This window comes from Castor canadensis, chromosome 5, assembly GCF_047511655.1.
Source record: "Castor canadensis chromosome 5, mCasCan1.hap1v2, whole genome shotgun sequence".
NCBI classification, from domain to species: Eukaryota; Metazoa; Chordata; class Mammalia; order Rodentia; family Castoridae; genus Castor; species Castor canadensis.
Window position 1 is genome coordinate 71,205,150 of NC_133390.1, and position 20,327 is coordinate 71,225,476.

Sequence of the window (20,327 nt, forward strand, 5' to 3'; positions counted from 1 at the left end):
GAAAAGAACAGAGATGCTGTTCCCCAAGACCCTTAGATGCCACGGCCCACCCCACACTGAGAGAGCTATTAGGACACTTCCAAATCCAGAGCAGACTCCAGAGAAAATGAAGGGCCCCTTCTCCCAGTGAGTGCCTGTGCTTAGTCCTCCTCTGGGATCACAAAGCCCCCTTCTTCTCAGAGCAGAAGGCAAAGAAAGTCCCCTCACCTCTTCTCTGAGGCATGCCAGCTCCCCTCCCCCCGCCCCAGCCCACCAATCAGGAAGCTTCACACTGGGGACCTGAAGTCATGCTCATGTGAGGTCAGAGTTCACATGAACACAGAGGCCATCACATCAATTAAGAACAGAAAGAGATACCTTCCTACCACCTGATGACTCATTCCCAAGAAAGGCAGGGGTAGAACAGGGCAGAGGTAGAACAGGGGGGAGTTGTAGCATTTAGGTCACACAAGAACCATAGGGACTGAGTCACATCCCAACCTTTCTGCACTTCGTGAGGGAGAGACACCTCACCCCAAACCTACACCCAAAAGCAACTGCTCCTACCACCTCACCTGCCCCAGCCACTGCCTGAGTTTGGGTAGGAGGTCCCAGGGAAAGTTCAGGGGTGGCAACGCAGCTTGGGGAGTGAGCCAATGCCCCATGTGTCACTCTGGGACCCACCCATGGACTAGGCATGCATATAGACAGTTCCTCCTTTCTCCCAGCCCTCAACACACCCTAGAGACTGCCAGCTGCAAGATGTAGAGACCCTCTTCTCACTCCAGAGGATGTGGCATGGGACATTTCAAATCTTTTGAGACGTCTTTCCCTTAAGAGAAATCAGGTCTGCCCGTTAAATTTCCTTGAACTTCAAGATGGAGATACAGAGCAAAAAGGCTGAGAGGGCCAGGCACAGTGGTGCACCTAGTCCTAGCCCTCAGGAGGCTGAGGCAGGAGATTTCCTTGACTCCAGGAATTCAAGTCCAGTCTGGAGAACACAGCTGGACCTCATCTCAAAAGAAAAGCAAAAACAGACTGTGGGGACCCAGGCTGGACTCAGGATCATAGCCCTGGCCTCAGCAGGAGGAGGTCATTCTATCCACCAATGTGTCTGCCCCCACCCCCACAGGCTCCCCGGTCTCCCTCAGCACCCCAGAAGGAAGCAGAGGATGATGCCACAGAGAACTAGCAGACCTATCATCCAGTGAGATCCCCCAAGGCCTTTGAGGAAAGGACTGAAGTCAGCCCCACCAACGACAGGTGGGGCAGGAACAGGGTGGCAGCACCCCACCCAAGAGGACGTCAGATGGTGACTAATTGGCTTTTCTAGGCCATTGTCACCAATGCTAGAGAAATATTCCACTTTAAAAATAAATGTAAAGCAAATTCCGAAATTAACTCTCCCCAGATAACCCTTTTCCAAAGGAAGGCCACAAATACATGTGGCCCTTGGTGGAGCACTTAACCTGAGGACATGTCCCTTCCCTGGCTAGGGATTCCTCCCAGGTCCCACCCCACAGGGCAGGCACATTCCAGTCTTCTCAGTTCTAGATGAGCAGGTTCATCTTCATCTCTGGCCTCCCAGAGCACAGGGCTGCTGCAGCCATGTCCTTCTTCCCCTGAACCAAAGGTACCAGAAAAGAGTTAACATCATAGTGGACAGGAAGGACTCTTCTTGGGTGCCTGCCTCATCTCTTCCTCACCCCACACGTCACCTTTCTCTTTTTCTTGATCTTTGCCACATATGCTGATAACAAGTGCGTATGGGGAGGCATCAACTACATAATCCCTTGCTTTTTATGAGTTGAAGGGTTGAAGAAAAAGTAATGGGGCTGAACTAACATTGCTATCTTCCTCCTGTGCAACCCTGAGCAAATTCACTCATGCATCCATAGGACATTTAATGAGCATCTACTAAGACACAGCTAGGCTACATCTTAGCAGGAGGGACAAAAACTAATGAGCACAGTCAAGGGTGGCAAGGTCGAGGTGTTCGTGTGACTTCTCCCCATTCAAAAGAGAGGAGGTAAGAGGCGATCCTAACCAATCGGCGTCTGTCTGTAGCTAACAAGCCTACAGAAACGCCAGGTGAGGTTTGCTGTTCTGCTGAGACCCATCCAGCAGTCATTTTCTAAAATATTCTTGCAGTTATTGGAGCACTGCACTAAGCCATTTATCGAGCCACATTTGGGGTTAATTGCTGGTGATAAGAGCAACATAAATATACCAAACCACAGACTTGCCTGACAAGATTTTATACACCAACCACCAAGCAAGTCTTCTTCCCCTATTACATGCCTGCAATCATTTTTAGTGGCCATCACTCTTTACTGAATCACCACAATAAACCCTTTAGATATAAACAACTTGCCTTTCAATATAACCATAAATCAGACTTGGCATCATCCACCTGACCCTTCTGCTGATGAGGAGAGGCTTAGGGCACTAGTCCTCAATCTTGGTGCATGTTAGAATCCCAGGGAGCATCACTCAAAGCTGATGCCAGGCTGAGGGTAGAGATAAGGGCGTGGAGCAGGTGCTTAACCATGCTTGAGGTTACAAGTTCAATCCCCAGCACCGAAAAATTTTTAGAAATCTAAAAAACATCCAGTATACCTCAGCTAAGCCTAATTATTGAGATTGGGCAGAAATCCCTAGATGTGCCTTATGTTCTGGAACCTTAAGTTCCGGTGGATTGCCTGAGGTTAACCCATGCACAAAACCTAAGTCTCAGCCTGGGGCATGTGCAGTGAGAAATGTAAGCAGACATACACTGTAATACATGGCAAGACTATAAGGAAGTTTGCAATGAAGTATGGAATTGACTATTTCATAGGAATGCTTTAAAAGGAATGAAGGACCCTTTTTAGAACTTGTGTAATGATCCTTGCTCATACAATATGTTCAGGAACTTGCCTTCTGCCAAAACTTTGAGGTCCTCCCAGCTTCTCGCTGCAAAGAGAGAAGTGGGGATGACCCAGTGGATGGGAAAAGAAACAGAAGAAAGATAGGGAGGGGGTACGAATGGGTGCAGCACAGCCCATCACCTGACAGAGCAATGGGGATCGCCCAGGGGAAGGAAGTAATGATGAAAACAAGTGTTTTCTAAAACCAGGACTGAGAACTGGTGCCCTGTAGGAGGGAGGGTGTCCAGGGAGGGAGCATCACAAAGGACCCCTCTCTGTAAAGGTCAGAATTCCTTGGGTGAGCCCTTTGTCCTCTTCCCCTAGTACTGGGCAAGTGGGTGTCTGAGAGCCAATGGCATTCAGTGAACACCTGGGTATTAAAACAGATAAGATATTATAACAGATGTTGGCTCTCCTTAGACAGCCAATACTCAAGTAAAAAGACAGATGAATAAACCCACAAGATAAAATGTCAAGCCAGGGCTGGGCTGTAGCTCAGTGGCAGAGTGCTTGACTTGCATCCACAAGGCCTAAGTTCAATTCCTAGCACTGCAACAACAAAAAAAGATGAACCAGTGTAAGTGCTACAGAGATAAACAAAAGGGTGTTTCCAATTGAGTTCCACAGGTCAGATGTTGCAAAGGCAGCCTACTCTGGTCTCTCAGAATTCACTCTGGCCCTCTGCCTCTGTTGCCTCCTGGCTGAGATGTCAGAGCCAAGACGTCTCCCAGCTGGCACTACCTACCCAGAGACAGGTGGGGGAAGATGGATCCCATCCATTCAGCATGGTGAAATGCTTACAAGAAAAGGAAGTGGCCAGAGGAAGACCAGGGACTAGGGCATGTTAAGTGAGCAAACAGCCTTCCCATCTCCAGAAGAAAATGTGGAAATAAAATCATGAAAAGTCTACTCAACAAAAGAGCTTCCTTTTTTTCCTCTAGTTTTATTGAGAGGAACAATAGGTACAGAAGTGGATTTGAAGCAAAGCTAAAGGATGTTGGGGGCACTTTTTGGGTGTTGATGGCTCTGTGGAGCTGGGTTTTAAAGACATCCTCAAAACAGCATAGTAAGCACTAAACTGTGTGTCTACCAGATGCTACTCTGGGAGAGAACATGAATCTGACCCCAGGGCGGTAATGGGAGGCAATCCTGGCAAGAAATGGCAGGCTTCTCCCTCCTTCCCTCCACTGTCCCACTTACGCCACTTATGCCACCAAAAGACTAACTATGAGACAACCTACTCCCCCAGCTAAGCAAAATCCTCGCATTACTTCTGACCCCTCTCCTGGGTCTCAGTCCTCATCAGCCATAAAACCACTAAAGAGACCTCCACAGGTAAACAGCAGACCCTGGACAGTCCCCGCACACTTGAGCAGGCATCACTGCAGGCTCAGGAAATGACAACTCGCTTAATGCCCATCTGCACCAGACACCAGGAGGGAAGGAAGGGCATTACAAATAAAAACTTTTCATTCCAAAACCAAGCTGAGACAACTGCCTGAGAGCAGCTGTGCCTTCTACACCTTCTAAAGGCACCAAGGGCTGACCTGGCACTGGGCCCAACTGAGAAAAGAGCACTGAGTTTGGAGTCTGAGATCTGGATGTGTACAGTGGCTCCTACACCAACTAATTAATGGTGCACCCTGAGTGAGGTCACTTAACCTCTCTGAACCTCCATTTCCTCCGCTCCAAAACAACCTCTCCCACACAGAGTGTGCCTCTTGCTTACGGAATGCCCTCACATGCCCTAACCTGCTTGGCAAGAGGCCACAGATCCTGCCTTTTGGGCCAATAGTATTGCCAGCATATAGGAGAGAAACTTGACTAAGGAGCCCAGGATCACACAGCCAGCACTGTCTCCAGGCCTCCAGGTTTGCCCCATCTTAACCATCACCTCCTCAGAGCTCCTCAGAACCAAACGGGAGTTCACACACAAAGAACTCTTTTGTCACCTATAAAATGCTAATTAAATGTAGGTATCTGGGCCATTGGGAAGGGTTCAAGCCACTATTCCATTCCAGGTCTCAACCCGGGAGCTGATCCAACCTCATCCCTAGAGAGTTTAAATATAAATGGTCAGGGGCAGGCCTCAGCAGAGGCTTTTTTTTTTTCAAAGTTCCCCAAGGAATTTGAAGGTGCACCCAGTCCCTACCTCTTCCTAGTCCCCTCCACCACCCATATGACAACACAGAGTTAACAGATCCCAAAAGGCACACCACACACAGGAGGAGCTCAGTCAGTGGGCAATGAGCTGAAATACACTGAGTTTTAACTCAGCACACCACAGTCTGGGAAAGTCCACCAGAGTGAGCAAGCTGTGTCCTATGGGAGAAAGAAAGGTGAATCAGGCACCACCTTTGCAGGTAAGGTCCCTGCAGACTCTAGGAGAAGACTAATTATTGAGTTGTCCACTGACCAAGTCCTCCATTGACTGAGCAATGTCAGAGCCTGGCTGAGAAGCTTGGCAGGCCTTTAATCAGAATGGAATTTCTTTCAGACCAGCATTACAGCAAAAATGCCCCAAATTAAGGGTCCTCATTTCTCATCCTAAGAAAACCTTTTTTTTTTTCTTTTTAAGGTCACAAGGTCTACTGCTACCTTGTACCAGTAGCTTAGAAATCTAACGACAGGCTGGGTATGGTGGTATGCACCCGGAATCCCAGCTACTCAGGATGCATAGGTAGGAAGATCACAGTCTGAGGCCATCCCGGGGCCAAAACAAGAAACTATCTGTAAAATAACTACAGCAAAAACATGCTGGGGGCATGGCTCAGGTGACAGATCACCCACTTAGCAAGCATTAGTCTCTGAGGCCAAATCCCAATATTTCCCCCCAAAAAGAAAAAAATGAAACCTGAAGGCAGGTCAGAGAGCCAACCAGAAAGAGCCCATAAAAACCACTTTTTTTCTTTTTTTTTTTTTTTGCAGTACTGGGGTTTGAACTCAGGGCCTACACCTTGAGCCACTCCACCAGCCCTTTTTGGTGAAGGGTTTTTCCAGGCTGGCTTTGAACTGCAATGCTCTTGATCTCTGCCTCCTGACTAGCTAGGATTACAGGTGTGATCCACAGGCACGCAGCTAGCCACACATTTTTTAAAGTAACAATTCAAAAAAGAATATATACCTTTTAAAAAATTGTTTTCTAAATCTCACATTGTTCCTCTACTTGGCAACCAATCTACTGTGACAAACATATGCTATCAAATAGAAGAGAAAAGCCCAAGGCAGGCCCAGGGTTTTACAGTCTGCCACCAAATTCTGTACCTGATGCATTTCCATCCCCAGTAAGCAGTCTCCTCCTCTCTAGTGTTCAAATCAAACCCAGGTTAGAATTCCCCTAAAAAAGGACCCACATACAAGGATTAAAGTGCAGGTGGCTTACCTAGAAAGTGAACCCAAAAGCACTAGAAGAGGGTTGGTGAATTGAGATAGGAAGGAAAAAAGCCAAGAGGAAGAACAGGAAGGGAAGGAGGAGTGTGACATAAGCCTATTGCCACCCTATGCAGCTAGTTTAATCCTAAGAATTCAAGCCCCAGAATTAGACTCCCCCAAAGCCCAGGGGCAAGGAAGCTGGGTTACTCATCCCAAAGCATCCAACAACCATTGGTCAGATCACTCTGGCCTGCCCTACCAGCAAGTCCCAAGGCTTAAGGCCAGAGAGAGCCCTCAGGTGCAAAGAACTAGAGGTCTGGCAGGAAGGAGCCAAAGGCACATGTCCAGGGAAAATGGGCAGGCATGGACCCATCTCTTAGATGCTGTGTGACCTTTGAGGGAAGTTTTCTCTTATCCAGTTTCTGCAGTGGTGTGGTGGGGATAAGCATCTTCCTCATTGTGTTGATACTAAGATTAAATGAAGTCATGTGTGTAGGGGATTAGCCCATGCCTGATGTGTAGCAGTAAACTCGGTACATGCTCATTGCTTATAATCAATATTCTTTATGAGCTTCCTCCTTTTGGAGAGTGGGGATGGGGAAGGAAGAACAAACATTTGGGGAAGAAGGATGATCTGGAATGGCTTATCATTACTTCCTCATGGGCACACAATTAGTGCGTGAAGCAAAAGTTCTAGAAAGACATTCAGTGGAGCCAAGCCCTCCCTTCCCCCCAAAGGTGATTATGCAGAAGTCCAACCTGCTTCAACATCTAAAGTCAGCCAAAAACCCCTAAAAGAAACTGAAGATACATAAAGGAGGATCTCCCTGGTCCCCTCCAGCCCCATCATTTTATTTTATAAAGGATTTCTGACCCAGATGGAGAACGAGACTTGAAAACAGGCAGCCAGCCAGTGCAGCATGGGCAATCTCCTTCCTGAGGGAGGAAAGCCGCCAGACAAACACCCTTATCTTGGTGCCTCTGGGTGGGTCTGCCCCAGAACCAGAGGACTGGACCTCGAGCGACTCCAGCAAATGCTAGCATGTGTTCTAAACAATGCTAATGACCCCCACTCTAGAGAGTGCCTCGAAAAAAGGGCCTGGGGTCAAATATGTTTGATGAAGCCTTCATGTAATATCCCCCTCCTGAAACATTTTATGTACATTACATTACCTGATACAATGTAAGTATTATGTAAATAGCTGCTATGCTATATTGCTTAGCGAATAGTGACAGGAAAAAGAAGTCTGTACACACTCTACAAACACAATTGTTTTTTTCAAATGTTTTCAGTCTGCAGTAGTTGAATCCACAGATGCAGAACCTGCAGGTACAGAAGGCCAACTGTATTTCCTCCATTTATTTGACACAGAACATATGTGTATCTGTGAAACATCGAGTGACGTCCCTCCCAGGGACATACTCAGTGGGAGACCTGGGCTAAAGGCCGTCTTGGGAAAGCTAAGACCCAGACCCAGTCTTAAGCATCTCTATAGCCCCTAGGCCTAGCACAATGCCTGGTACACAGTAGGCACCAAATAATTGATGGTTGTCAGAATGAATGGGGAGAAGGCTGGAAGAATGACTACATGATGATTTCCAAATCTGTGAAGTGATATAGTTTCAGCAGCTCCAGGCGACAGCTCTGTTTCTAAGGCACGCGTTTTAAATTGCAGCAGGAGGGTTTTGGAAGCCCTGCTCATAGTTTAGGATTACAACCCACCAAAATAGGCTTCCAAGTCGAGTTGCGTGGCTTCCTTCTGTGGAGGTGTTGGTCTAGCACTTCAGCACAGCCTAGAGTCTGCATTCAGGCGTCCACCCACCCCACCACCCATTCATTCATTTGCTCATTCATTCAAACCCTCACAGAACACCTACTATGTGCTCAGCACAGATGGACATGAGAGTCTGCAGCTCTCAAAACCCCTTCAAACTGCACAATAAGACTACAGTGAGCTCTGTGGTCAACACCAGGGAGCCCCAAGGAGATGGGAAAAGGAACCCTGAGAGATGTCAGGGGGCCTCAGACCCAAAAGCGGCAGCTCATGAACCCCCTAGAGCAAGAGGTAGATGGAGAGGGGTACTATTACAATTTCACCCTGACACAGAAGGCTGGCCTAAAGAACAAAGCCTTCATTGTCTTCTTGTGTTTTGTTTGTCTCCCCCTCCTCTGTGACTACATCCCATTGTTCCCAGAGGCATCCCTGCCCCCACTTCCAAGTCCTTCCCTCCCTATACTCACAGCTCCAATCTCCCTTTGCCTTCCTGAAGACCTATTTCCCAATCCCTGAAAGCATCTTCCATTTCCTCAATTCCTCCCTGCCTCCTGCCCTGCTCCTCCCCTCCCAACCTCTTCCTTCTCCACACTCAATACCACCAATTCCTAGCATGTCTATGCTCTTCATATCCATTCACCAGAGTACTAAATGTGCATACCAGGAGGAAAACATAGGTCTGTCGTTCTACTCTCTCTATCCCATTACGGTGGCCACAGGTAGCTCTGCTTCCAAAGGATGAGTGCGGGAATGGTGGGGGAGGGATGAGAATGTGAAACCAGGACTGGGTTCTCTCCCATCCTCTTTTGCCACCACCATCATACAATGGCCTTCTGGACCTGCATCCTTGCACCAGTCCCACCTAGACACCACCCAGTCAGTCTGCAGTGATGCTACTTCTTCAAGCAGAGGCTTAGCACTGTGATTTGAGTGTAGTTTACATCCCCTATGGGCCCACTGTGATTAAAAACTTAGTCCCCAGGGGGTTCTGTTATGAGGTGGTGGAATCTATAGGAAGGAAGGCCCTGTGGGAGATCCTTAGGTCATTCCAGACATAAGAGATTTCTTGTGCAACTCCCTGGTAGTTTTCACAAGACAGCTGTTATAAAAGCCTGAGTTTGGCTGCAACTAGCTCTCTGTGCTCCTGGTTCAACATGTGACTACTTAGTCCTACACAGGCTCCTGCCATTGCTACTTATCATGATATGAAGCAACCCTCACCAGAACGAAGCCAATGTACACACTGTGCCCTTGAACTTCCAAACCATGAATTAAATAAACCTTTGTTCTTTATAAAGTTAGCTACCTCAAGTATTTTGTTATGGTGATGAAAAGCTGACTAATATACTGAGAAGATTGTGATGAGAGGATGCCACAAAGGACTTCAGAAGCAACCATGCCACTACAAGATGGTGAACCACAGAATCACAGGGTTGAGTGTACCCTTGGCTCCCAAACTTAAAAGTGGAATCAAGACCACTGGAAAGGTTTGAATACTACATCCAAGCTGTTCAAAAAATAGATTCAGGCTGTGGTGTAGTTCAGTGGTAGCACACATGCTTAGCATGCTCAAGGTCCTGGATTTCTTCCTTAGAACCAAATAATAAAAATAAAAAAGATCCGTTCCTGGGCTCCCCTCCCATACCTTTAGAAGCTGCACTTTCCAGTGGGGTCTGGGAGTCCATATTTTCCAAAAACTTCCCAGGGGATTATGATGAGCCAAGGTTAGGATTCAATGATTCATTGACCCAAGTATGATAAGCTTCTCAAAGAGCCGTCTGCTTTCATTTCAACAACTCCACTGACATTTGGTTTGGTCACTGAAACCCCAATGGCTAGAAAGGTATATCCTACCTGGAGCTGAAATCAGTCTACTATTGCCACCCATTTGCGCTTGAAAACAACTGAAAATAGTTCAGTCCTACTTGCAGGAAGTCCGGCAATAGGGACCCCAGCAGTAACACCTTACCTAGCTTATTGGGTATTCTTACCTGCTACAGTCTGTTCTTTTCCCAGCTAAGTATCCCTCATTCTACCACATGCTCTCTCAGAAGTCAAGGTTTCTAGTCCTCTTACCAAACTGGCCACCTTCCTCTGAATTCTAGAGTCAAGCACCATATTTCAGAGTAGGCTTCAATCTTCTGCAAACTGGAACTGCCTATAAACAGAACCAAGATTCTTGTCTGCCTTTTCTAACAGCTACCCCGAAACACAAACTTACCTTAAGCTCACTGTCTGTTAACTAGAAACCCACAAACACTGAAGCAAGATCTTCCCCTCCTACATTTGAACACTGTCTTAAGGGAGGGAAAAAGTGTGTGTGTGTGTGTGTGTGTGTGTGTGTGTGTGTGTGTGTGTGTGTAACTGTTAGCTCCATGAAGATTTGTGTTTGGGAAAGAAAATGAATGCTGATCCTGCCCTCCATAAACCAGCCAGCCCCATCTGCTAAGCATGGATAAGAGAGAAAATATGGTAGAACATCACTTATGTAACTGTACCCAAAGGATTTATGGGACTAGGCACGTTGAAGTCCCCAGAACAAACTTTCCATTGCCAACACAGGCTATGCTCCTAGGAAGTATAAACGACCACAGCTGGACCTGCCACAAGATGAATGAAGTTAGCTGAGGTACAGATCTGGCAGTGTGGACTGGAAGTCACCAGACAAGGATCTGGCACAATTAAGTAAGGCTCCCTCCTCTGGTTCTCTGCCCTCTCCCCCATCCCTGGTGGGACCACAATGGTAGTTCCCGTCACACCTCTTAAGGGAAGACACTGCCTAGTCCAAGCCCAGGCTACAGTCCTATTCAGCTGCCAACTACATCCTCTGACAGGGATTCATGGCCAGGGTCTGTCTATACAGAAGAGCTTGCATCTGAGACTTTTGCACTGATTTTTAAAACTCTTCTGTGAGCGGGGCAGGTTTCTGTGATGAGGTTTAACACATCATCTGTGTCCTCTCTACAGAAAACATGAGCATGCTGTTCTGTGTTCCACAGCACACAGACCTCATGCTCTCACTTGCAGATCAAAACTTAGACTGAGTTATTAACAGTGCACATTCCTGTAATAACACAGCTGTGCATTCTGCTCCTTGACTGAGTTTCCACCATTCCTAAGGTCCTCCTCACAGGAGTCATGGCTCCCCAGGGACCTAGCAAACAGTCCCCTATCCAGCAGCCCTTCTCAAATCCTTGCTGCGAGCCACTTCTGCTCCTCTCTGTCCACCCTCCCCCCACAGACACACACACACGCACACAAACACACACACGCACACGCACACACACGCGCGCGCACGCACACACACACGAACACGCACACACACGCACACACACACACGCACACACACACAGTCCTAGCAGCTTGGAAAAGGAGGCAATGTAATCAAAGACAATTAGCAAATATACTGGCAAATACCATTACCCTAAAGGCAAGGAAAGCAGACCTTCCTGTATTCAAATTCAAAGCCAAATCTGTACCCAGCCTGTTGCTGCCACTGGGGTTCACCTGTGCCCATATTCCTCCTGTGGGAAATGCAGGTGACGAGGAAGCAATTGGTGGCAGGCAATGACCGGCCTTTGGGGGAAATGTGTCCTCCTCTGCACCGTCCAGCAGTAAACATGGGGCAGCCATAGTGGCCTGTAGGCCAAATTCCAGAACAAGGAGGCAGCTCTTCAGCAGGGCTCACTGGACTGCTGAGCAGGTGGGCGGTAGGGAAGGTTCTTGAAAAGAAAGGGTGAACTCCATAGTTCAGGGGAGCTGACCACAAGGCAAGCCCCTAGTCTCACTATGAAAATGGGAGGGAATATACCCAGGCTAAGGTAGGAAGAAGAATCAGAACTATAAAGGTACAGGGTCATAGGAAGCCAGCTACCAGCCAAGAACAAATGGGGCAGGGCTGTTTGTTGATCTCCTTTCAAAGTTAATACAAAGGCTTCCCCAGCCACCCCATCACTAGGGCCAGACAGCCTGCCAGAGAGACAGACATGCACGCGCATGCTCACATGCACACTCCTGTCCCTGGACAGCCACAGAGCTCAATTTCTGGTCCACATCCCCACCCCAGCCATCTCTTGCCTCCTTTACAGACACTCACATGTGCTCACAGCCACAGAACATCACCCACACAGTGCCTGTGCCATTCTGATCGCTGGAACAACTGGTGACAGCTGTGGGTTCAAACAGGCACAAAGGAAGAAAGGCAGGAAACCACTGAGCTTCTCCCAGTGGGGAAGGGGAAGTAAGGAGCTGAAGGGAGATAGGATGGGGTGGGAATGGGCCATCCAGCACTGTAAGCTCCCAGGGACCCATCAGAATCTTCTTAGCAACCACATCAGGCAGGTTTAATTTGGCTGAGTAGTAACAATACCCCACATCTGAACAGGACTCTCTACTTTTCAAAGAGCTCTTCCATCCATTATCACCTTCTAGGGTATCACTAAGCGTAGAAGGTGACCATCTCCTTAAGCTCAAATGATGACCACCTCACCCCTGCAGAACCCAAAAACAGGGTCTCCAAAATAATCTTTGACAGCCAAGCATGAGTAATAGTTGGGGAGAGTGCTTGTTTGTGTGTGAGTGCTCACAGAGGCTTTATGTAGCAGAGTGGGATACAGTCAAACAAAAATGAGGTTGTCACGGCAACAGGCTCCGGCATCATTGCAGCCTATTAACACAAGTGAGGAATGTGTTTGGCAGATGCTGGAGTGTTATTTATGGTATGGGTGTAGCAGAGGGACTTCTAACAGGCAAAAGAGGAGGAAAAAAATAAGCCTGTGACACTCCTACTGTACCCCAGTGAGATGAGCAGACAATAGCAAGACAAGGGCACAGAAGAGGCTGAGAGGCCATGAATGGAGAGAAAAAGAGGGGAAAGCAGAACAAGCAGGAAGGGCAGGTGGGCAGAGAACAGCAGAGGCAGGCAGAGAAGGGAAGTAAGACAGGAAAGGCACAGGCAGGGTGAGTGAAGGGGTGGGGTGGGGAGGGTGTAGGAAGAATCACCACCTCACTGCACCTTAACTCTTGTTTGTTCCTTGGGAGAAAAGAAACTAAATGCTGTTTCTCCTACCAGAGCCAAGGACGAGCCCAAACATCAGAGGGTTGAAGCATAAAACACACAGGTGGGATAATGTAGAGGACTCAGGCCATGGGAGGGAAGGGGATGACTTTGCAGGGGAAGTGAAGAAATGCCCATATGGTTTGCAGAGGACCTATTGTGTGCCCAAGGCCCTATGAAGGGGAATTTCCAAAACTCCAACACTAGAAATAGTTTACTGCCATCCCTTTTTCCTGGACATGTGTCTTCATCAAAGAAAGAGAACTAAGCATCTAACCAAGCCACCCTCTATCACTTCTGCCCTTGGGTAACCTAAGGCAGAGATTAATGCTAGACTGTCCCACTAATGTTCCCCCACCACCCAGCACAGTTTGTTCAACAAAGACAAATTTTATTCATGCATAATCAGAAAGGTAAATCAAGTACAAACAAAAAAAGATACAGTTTTCTCTGAAGCCAAATAGAAAGGATGTTTGCATTCCCTTGTCTTGAACAATTCCTAACAAGCTCTGCTGTGCTCAGAGCAGATCATGAAAAGTTAAGTGTAAATCCACCCAAAATCCTGTACCCAAAGTCTAAAGACCACAATGAAATCTGGGGTAGGAGCTTGGGGGGGGGGGCGGGGCGGGGGCGGTTTACAGAGGGAAAGGAAAGGGATTTGCCTGAGGAACCAAGGGAGAAAGTCAGTCAGATAGATAAGGTTGCAATGGCATTTTCATGTTAATATGAGGCTTTAGCACCTCTTTCTTGGGATCTGACACCAATCTCCTGAAATCATACATGCAGGATTCCCTCTGGCTGTAATCAGACCTCAGGTCCCAACTCTGGTGCACTATTCTGGAAATCTCTACTGCTCCATGTGGATGACCACGCTCTTCCCTCTGTAGAAAACTACAGCCACCCAAGGCAGGAACACTCCCCAGAGACACAAAACCCATCTGAGAGCCTGGGTCATCAGATTGGGTTGGAGCCTTTAAAAAGTCACAATAGTAGTAACTTTTTCAGGTTAGCATCTCTCAAAAGATTTCTCTCTCAAGTTCAAGCCTTATCTCCAAAGGGTTTGTTTTTCTGATCCCAGATCAGAAAAAAACTTAGTTAATATCAACATCTCCACTTTGGACCCCAACCAAACTGGCAAGCAGTTATTAAATTGCTACTAAGTAGGCAAGGGGGAGGGAAAACACATGTACCTCAGGATTCCTATGTCCAAGGAGGTTACACTGGTCAGGGAGAACCAATGGACACTGGAGAACAAGTAAGAGCTCCAGTCTGTGGCTTTGACTCTACTGCCGACCATGCAGAAAAGGGAGAGCCTAGAGTGACTGAAAAAGGAGAAGGCTCCTTGCAGGAAGTAAGACTTGGCAAGAGGGATGTTGGGAGCAGAAGGGCCATAGTCAACCTTCACATTCTCTAGGAAAGGAACTTGCAGTCCAGAGAGGTTACATGTCCACTTCCTCCTAGTCACAGAGCAGCTGGCAGGTTCAGCTAGAGCCCAATGCTCTGAAACCCTTACCAGTACTATTCCCCATGGAAGAGTACATATCCAAGGAGCCAGGGGACACAGGGCACAGTACTAAACAGGATCAAAGACTAGAGAAGAAGGTAGAAGTGGGGAGGAGGAAAGCAATGACAAGGGACTCCTGTTAAAAGGTTCTATGGGAAGGGGCAGACACCAAGAGAAAGGTGGAGGAGTGTAGTGGGGTCTGTGGTCAAGACACCACCTGCCTGCAGCAAGGCCTCACTTGACTCTCTCCAGTGGAGTAGCATGCAAACAAGCAGGCTCAGCAGTATAGACTATAGGATGCTAAAGGGAGAAGGTGTGGCTGTCAGAGGGGCCCTCTCACCCTGAGGTCAGGATGGCAAGCACGCTCCTCTCCCAGAAACCTGAGTCCCCTGTCAACCAGGCAGAGTTTTATGTCTTTCTGAGCCCACAGTTCTAGGCTCGCCCAACAATTCTCAGCAGGGATTAAAAAGCCCCCTAACACAAGCAATAACCAGGAGCACTCACTGGAAGGGATCATGGTCTCCAACACTAGGAAGGGGATTACGACCACATGCATCTCAGACACTCTTTTCCATCTTAGCTAACACACGCTTTTTGGCTTTGGGCGTTTGGGTAAACAAAACAAACTTGTCAGTCCTTCTTCAAGTTCAAGGATTTCTCCAACTGGCCTCAGACAGGTGGCAGGATGATCCTCTCCTCCTTAAGACAAGGCAAGGGATACCCAGTGTCTCTTCTCCCAAATCCTCTACCCAGGTCTGGGCCAACAGAACCAATAGTGCCACTCAGGAGGGAGTGGCCGCTCGAGGGTCCAGCCACTTGCGTTAGAAGCCTTTTGCATATAGGGGCAGAAGCTCAGGGAGAGGTGGGGACTTCTCCATGTAATTTTCTACGACCCTTCTTCCTCACTGAATCCCAGCAATGATGGCTAGTTTGGAGCATGTCATCTACCAGGCCAGGAACAGTACAGGAAATACAAGAGCACTGTTCTGTAAAATGACGCTGGACTTCAAGAGGGGTCAAGAAGCCATGTCTCTCTGGCTTGTTCACCACTTTAAAAGTGAGGGTGGAATCCCTTTCTCTGGAGTCAGATCAAGGCCTGCCCACCCCACGATCCAGTCTCTGTGGTCAGGTGGGCCCCTACCTGCTTGAGCAAGAACTGGTCCTGGGAGTTGGTGTGCAGGGCGATGGCCAGGTGGAGGGCAGACAGCAGCACTCCGCTGAGCACCGCAGCCCGCATGCGGACAGGCAGCAGTGTGTAGATGGTGTAGATGAAGAACACGGTCCACCAGATGCCCTCGGAGGAGCTGCGCGGCTGCGGCAGCAGCAGGCCCACCACCTGGACGGCCAGCACCACGGCGATGAGCGCATAGCAAGCCAGACCCATGTGGTCTTGGTGGAAGGCTGCACGGTTGCAGAGCACGGCCATGATGAGGATCACGCCCACGGCGGCCACCAGCACCGCCAGGTAGGGCAGCTGGAGAGGGGGCCGTACTGCGTGGAAGGCCAGCATGACCAGGCACACGAGCACCAGCACAGCCATGAGCATGGTGAGGCTGCTCTGGTTCAGGCGGAAGAAGTAGCGCTGATACAGCCGCTCTAGCTTGTCCGACGGGAACTTCTTGGAGCGGAATATCTGCAGCAACGCGAGGCAGCAGACGCCCAGCGACAGCGCTGCGCCAGGGCCCGAGGCTGAGCCTGCCGAGCTGCCACCATCCCCGGAACCCTCACCGCCCTCGACGGCTCCGGGCTCCAACTCGTCCGCCGCACGGCCCTTGCCCCGCCGCTCATCGAGACCCAGCTCTACCGAGCGGGGGCGCACCTGAGTTCCGCCCGCCGCAGCCGCAGCTGTCGCCGAACCACCGCCGCCGCCTGCAGGGGGCGCCCGGGTGCTGCCCCCGCCAGCCGCGCCCCGCCGCTGCCGCCGGCTACCGCGACCACAGTCGTCGCCGCCGCGCTCCTGCCAGGCGGACTTGGAGCGGAAGCTGAAGCCGAAGCCCCCGGCCAGGGGATCGTCGCCACTCAGCGGAGGATCGTCGTCGTCGTCGCTGCGCCAGCGGCTGGCCAGGCGCTGCTGCTGCTGTTGCTGCGGGGTCACCGCTCCCCCGGGTTTCTTGGTGGAGCCGCGGGCCGAGACCCCAGGAGGGTGGGGATAGCCATTGGCGCGGGAATCGGCCTCTCCCCAGGCCGAACGGTGCTCCGGGCCTCCCCGGGGCGCTGGCGCCGCTGCCGTCTGCGCCGCGTAGCCCGGGGGGCTCACGCTTTTGGAGCCAGACATCCCCCCCTCGGCCTCGTCGTCGTCTTCCTCCTCCCCCGGGGGTCGAACCGGGGGTCTCCAGGGGGAGGGCGGACGGCCGAGCAGGGGGACCAGGCTGGGGTCACACGTCGGGGGCGGCCCGGGGCCCTGAGCTGCAGCGGGGCATCTTGGCACCCCCGTCCTGAGCGGTGGAGGGCAGCGGGAGGGCGAGCGGAGAGACAGGCGGAGCCCCGAGGTGAGAAGTAGCTGAGAATCCGCCTCAAGAGTCCCAGGTCCGAGATGGAGTTGGCTCCGAGCGGGGGCCAGGGGACTGCTCCGGCTGCTGCGCTGCGCGCAGAGAGATGTCCGGACTCTGGGCTCGCGTCGAGCTCGACGATGGCCGGAGTTGCGGACCAGGCGGGACAGAGAGGTGTCCTTGCGGGCGGCGCCTCCCCGGAGCTGGCAGTGCTCGGGCGCGGCGCTCGCAGATGCTGCCTAAGCGGAGCCCAGCGGCTCTCCGGGCGAGGTGGAGGCTCGGGCGGCTCGGCGGGGGTCCCAGCGCGGAGACGCAGCGGGTGCCCTTTTCTCGCGGCAGACTGGGAGCGACTGGGAGGTGCGGGCGCCAGCCAGCATTATTTTCTTACGAGGGGTGGGGAGGTGGGATGGGGGGTGGAGAGGACGGGGGAGGGGGCGGCGGGCGGAGCAATAGCTCCGGAGCCCTGGGGGGGAGGGTCCTGGAATCCGGGGGGGCCGTTGCCCGCATCCCCCACCTCCCGCGGCGACACTGGGAGCGTGGCCCCAGCGAAAGCGGAGCCGAGCCCTCGGTGCGTCCGCGCAGGGGGCGGGGGCGAGGACAGGCTCCTGCGGTGCGGCCCTTCCCCTCTCGCCTCCCCTTTTCCCCCAAACCGAGCGGGGCTGGCCAGCACTCTCCGGTCCCGCGGGCTGTCGCGCTGGCTCCCCAAACCCAGGCTCCTCGCCGCCGCCTGCGGGCCCACTACGGCCAGGCACAGAAGGACTAGGCGGAGGGCGGAATCCGGCGCAGCGCCGCCACCGTTTTGCCCCAACGCAGGCAGGCTTCTCCCGCGGACCACAGCATCCAGAGATGAAGGGCTGGGACTCAAAAGCAGCCGGCTGAGAGAGGCCAGCCGAAGAGCCGCGGCGCCCCGGGGGCGCTCCGGAAGGGCCCGCGGGAGCCCGGCTCCGGGCGCGCCATGCACGCCTCGGGCCCTGTGCCGCTCCGGCCGCTCGCGCCGCTCCTCCCTTCTCGCTCGCCGCCGCCGCCGCCGCCGCCGCCGGAGCGCCCTCCGCATCCCCTCCTCCCGCCGCCTCCCCGCCCCCCGCGCTGCTCGGGCCTCGGCTCACAGTGGCGCGCTGCCGCCTCCGCCCTCGGCCGGGCCGCGGCCCCAGCCTCGGCGCTCCGCGGGCATCCTCAGGCCTGGCCCGGGAACCGCGGGGACAGTTCCCCTTCCTCACCTAAAATTCTCACCGCGCCCCTCCCCACCAGGCGCCTCGAGCTGAGATTAGCCCATGGACCCTTCGCGGGACCAGGTGTCGTAAGGTCCTCCCCCGCCCCCGGCTTGGGTTCCTGTGCCCCAGTCCTACCTCCCCTCTTTTGTATCCCCCTTTAGTCCCCCTCCCCCCATTCAACCCAACTTCAGCCCCGGCGCTGCGCCCCCAGTCCTTAGCCCGGCTCGATTGGCCGCTTCCTGAGCTGTCAGGCTGGAGTCCAGCGCTCTTATTGGGCAATTCTCTGGCCGGGCGACAGTGCCAAAGGAGGGCGTGCCGGGCGGGGGCGCCCGGGGCAGCGACTGCCGCAGGGAGCCGGAGCCGGAGTCCCTGGAGAGGCCCGAGGGGGCTCTAGAGCTAGGCCGGGAAATGGACGGGGGAGATGCAGAGACTGAGGATCTCTCAGAGGCTGGAAGGCAGAGACGGAGAAGATGGAGATGCAATTGGTGAGGCCGAGGCAGCCAGGGCCAGGGCGGGGCGGACAGGACCGTTTACCGAGAGGTAACCCTACAGACAGATCTGGGAACATCTGGCGTTTATAAGATCTTTGCCTGTTCCAGCTTTTTAAATCTTAATTTGGTTCTCAGTAATGCTGGGCTGCAATAGAGGACAAGGCCTGTAGGCTAGTCCCTGTTTATAGGTGTGGTAACTGAGGTTCCAAAAGCTTAACCAACTTGCCATAGGTCACACAGGTCTCCTAACTTGCATCCACAAGATCTCACTTCAACACCAGGTTGCCTCCTAAACCCAGCAAGCTGTTAGCAGGAAGAATGCCCACAGAGCAAGGTGGTGCAGCAGGGAAGAAGGAAGAATCACCAAATATTCCTTCCAGGGCCAGCCTTGGGACAGAGACTTTTACTAAGGCAAAGAGGCCTTGTGCCTGTGTAATGATGTGTCTGTCCAACTCTCTTGGCCCCTAAGCTATCCTGCTGTCATTCTGGTAGTCTTCTGGGAAGGCAGGGGAGGTGGAGGGAACCATACCCAGGGGAGGGGGAAAACAACCTTCACTCTCTCCTCTTCATCCTTTTGCCTTCTCCCCAGAGCTTCTGACAAGGAGCCTAGTGGTCTGAGGGAGCTGCCAGAGCTACAGATTGGGAGGAGAAAAATTCCAACAGATCTGGGTCAACTGACCCTTGAGTAATCCTCAATTAGCTAAATCATAAAAAGCAACGTGAACTTAGTCAACAAAAACTCTTGAGCACACCCAATGTGCAAAGCCCTGTGCTATCAGGAGAGAGAGAGAGCCAAACTGAACCAGAAACTTAATAGGGAGTGAACAGAGCTGGCCTGTACATCCAGGTAAGCCAAGTTCATTGTTTAATGGAACTCCAAAAGCAGGTCCACTGTCAGAGAGGCAACATTACTTCCCACTGTGAGAGCCAAAAAGACTCTGGAGGTCGAATCTGGGTCTAGCAGGGAAGTTTAAGGAAGAAGAAAAGGAAAATGGGCTAATACTTACTGAGCTACTACTCACTACTATACTGTAGTATACAGTACACACTACTATACTGTGTACTGTAAGTATTTTATTGTCAGTGTCAAAAGACATTAATTGGCTTTTATTTGTGAGTCAAGAATCAGACAACCAGGTGCTATGGCTCATGCCTGTAACCCTAGCTACTCAGGAAGCAGAGATCAGGAAGATTGAGGGTGGAGGCCAGCCCAGGCAGACCCATCTCAAAAATACCCGACATATAAAAGGGTTGACTAAATGACTGAAGTGGTAGGGTCTCTGACTAGCAAGCATGAGTCCCTGAGTTCAAACCCCCCATACCATCAAAAAAAAAAAAAAAATCAGGCAACAAACACCTCATTCTATAAAACAGACTGGGCCGACTTTTTAGACAGAAAAGTTCTAAAGAAGCAGAAACCCTGAAAACTGAAGAGTAAATAGGTTATTTCATACTTGCTTTCCTCAAGGAAAGGTTAAATCAGAGGGGACTTCCTTATCTTGCCAGCTATAACCAGCCTGTTTGGCAAGTTTGCTCCTGTG

General features: G+C 51.3%; 1 protein-coding gene across 2 annotated transcripts in view; it reads right to left on the bottom strand.

The window, feature by feature from the left end:
* The window catches only part of Adcy5 (adenylate cyclase 5), a 145,524-nt gene extending 128,028 nt beyond the window's left edge, over nt 1-17,496 (bottom strand). The window contains exon 1 of one of the 2 annotated variants that reach the window (XM_074073290.1): nt 15,737-17,496. In XM_074073290.1, coding sequence (XP_073929391.1) covers nt 15,737-16,870 — 1,134 coding nt within the window. In that variant the 5' untranslated portion in view covers nt 16,871-17,496. The remainder of the gene's footprint in view (nt 1-15,736) is intronic. The other variant, XM_074073291.1, reaches the window with a different exon arrangement.
* Between the last annotated feature and the right edge of the window lie 2,831 nt (nt 17,497-20,327).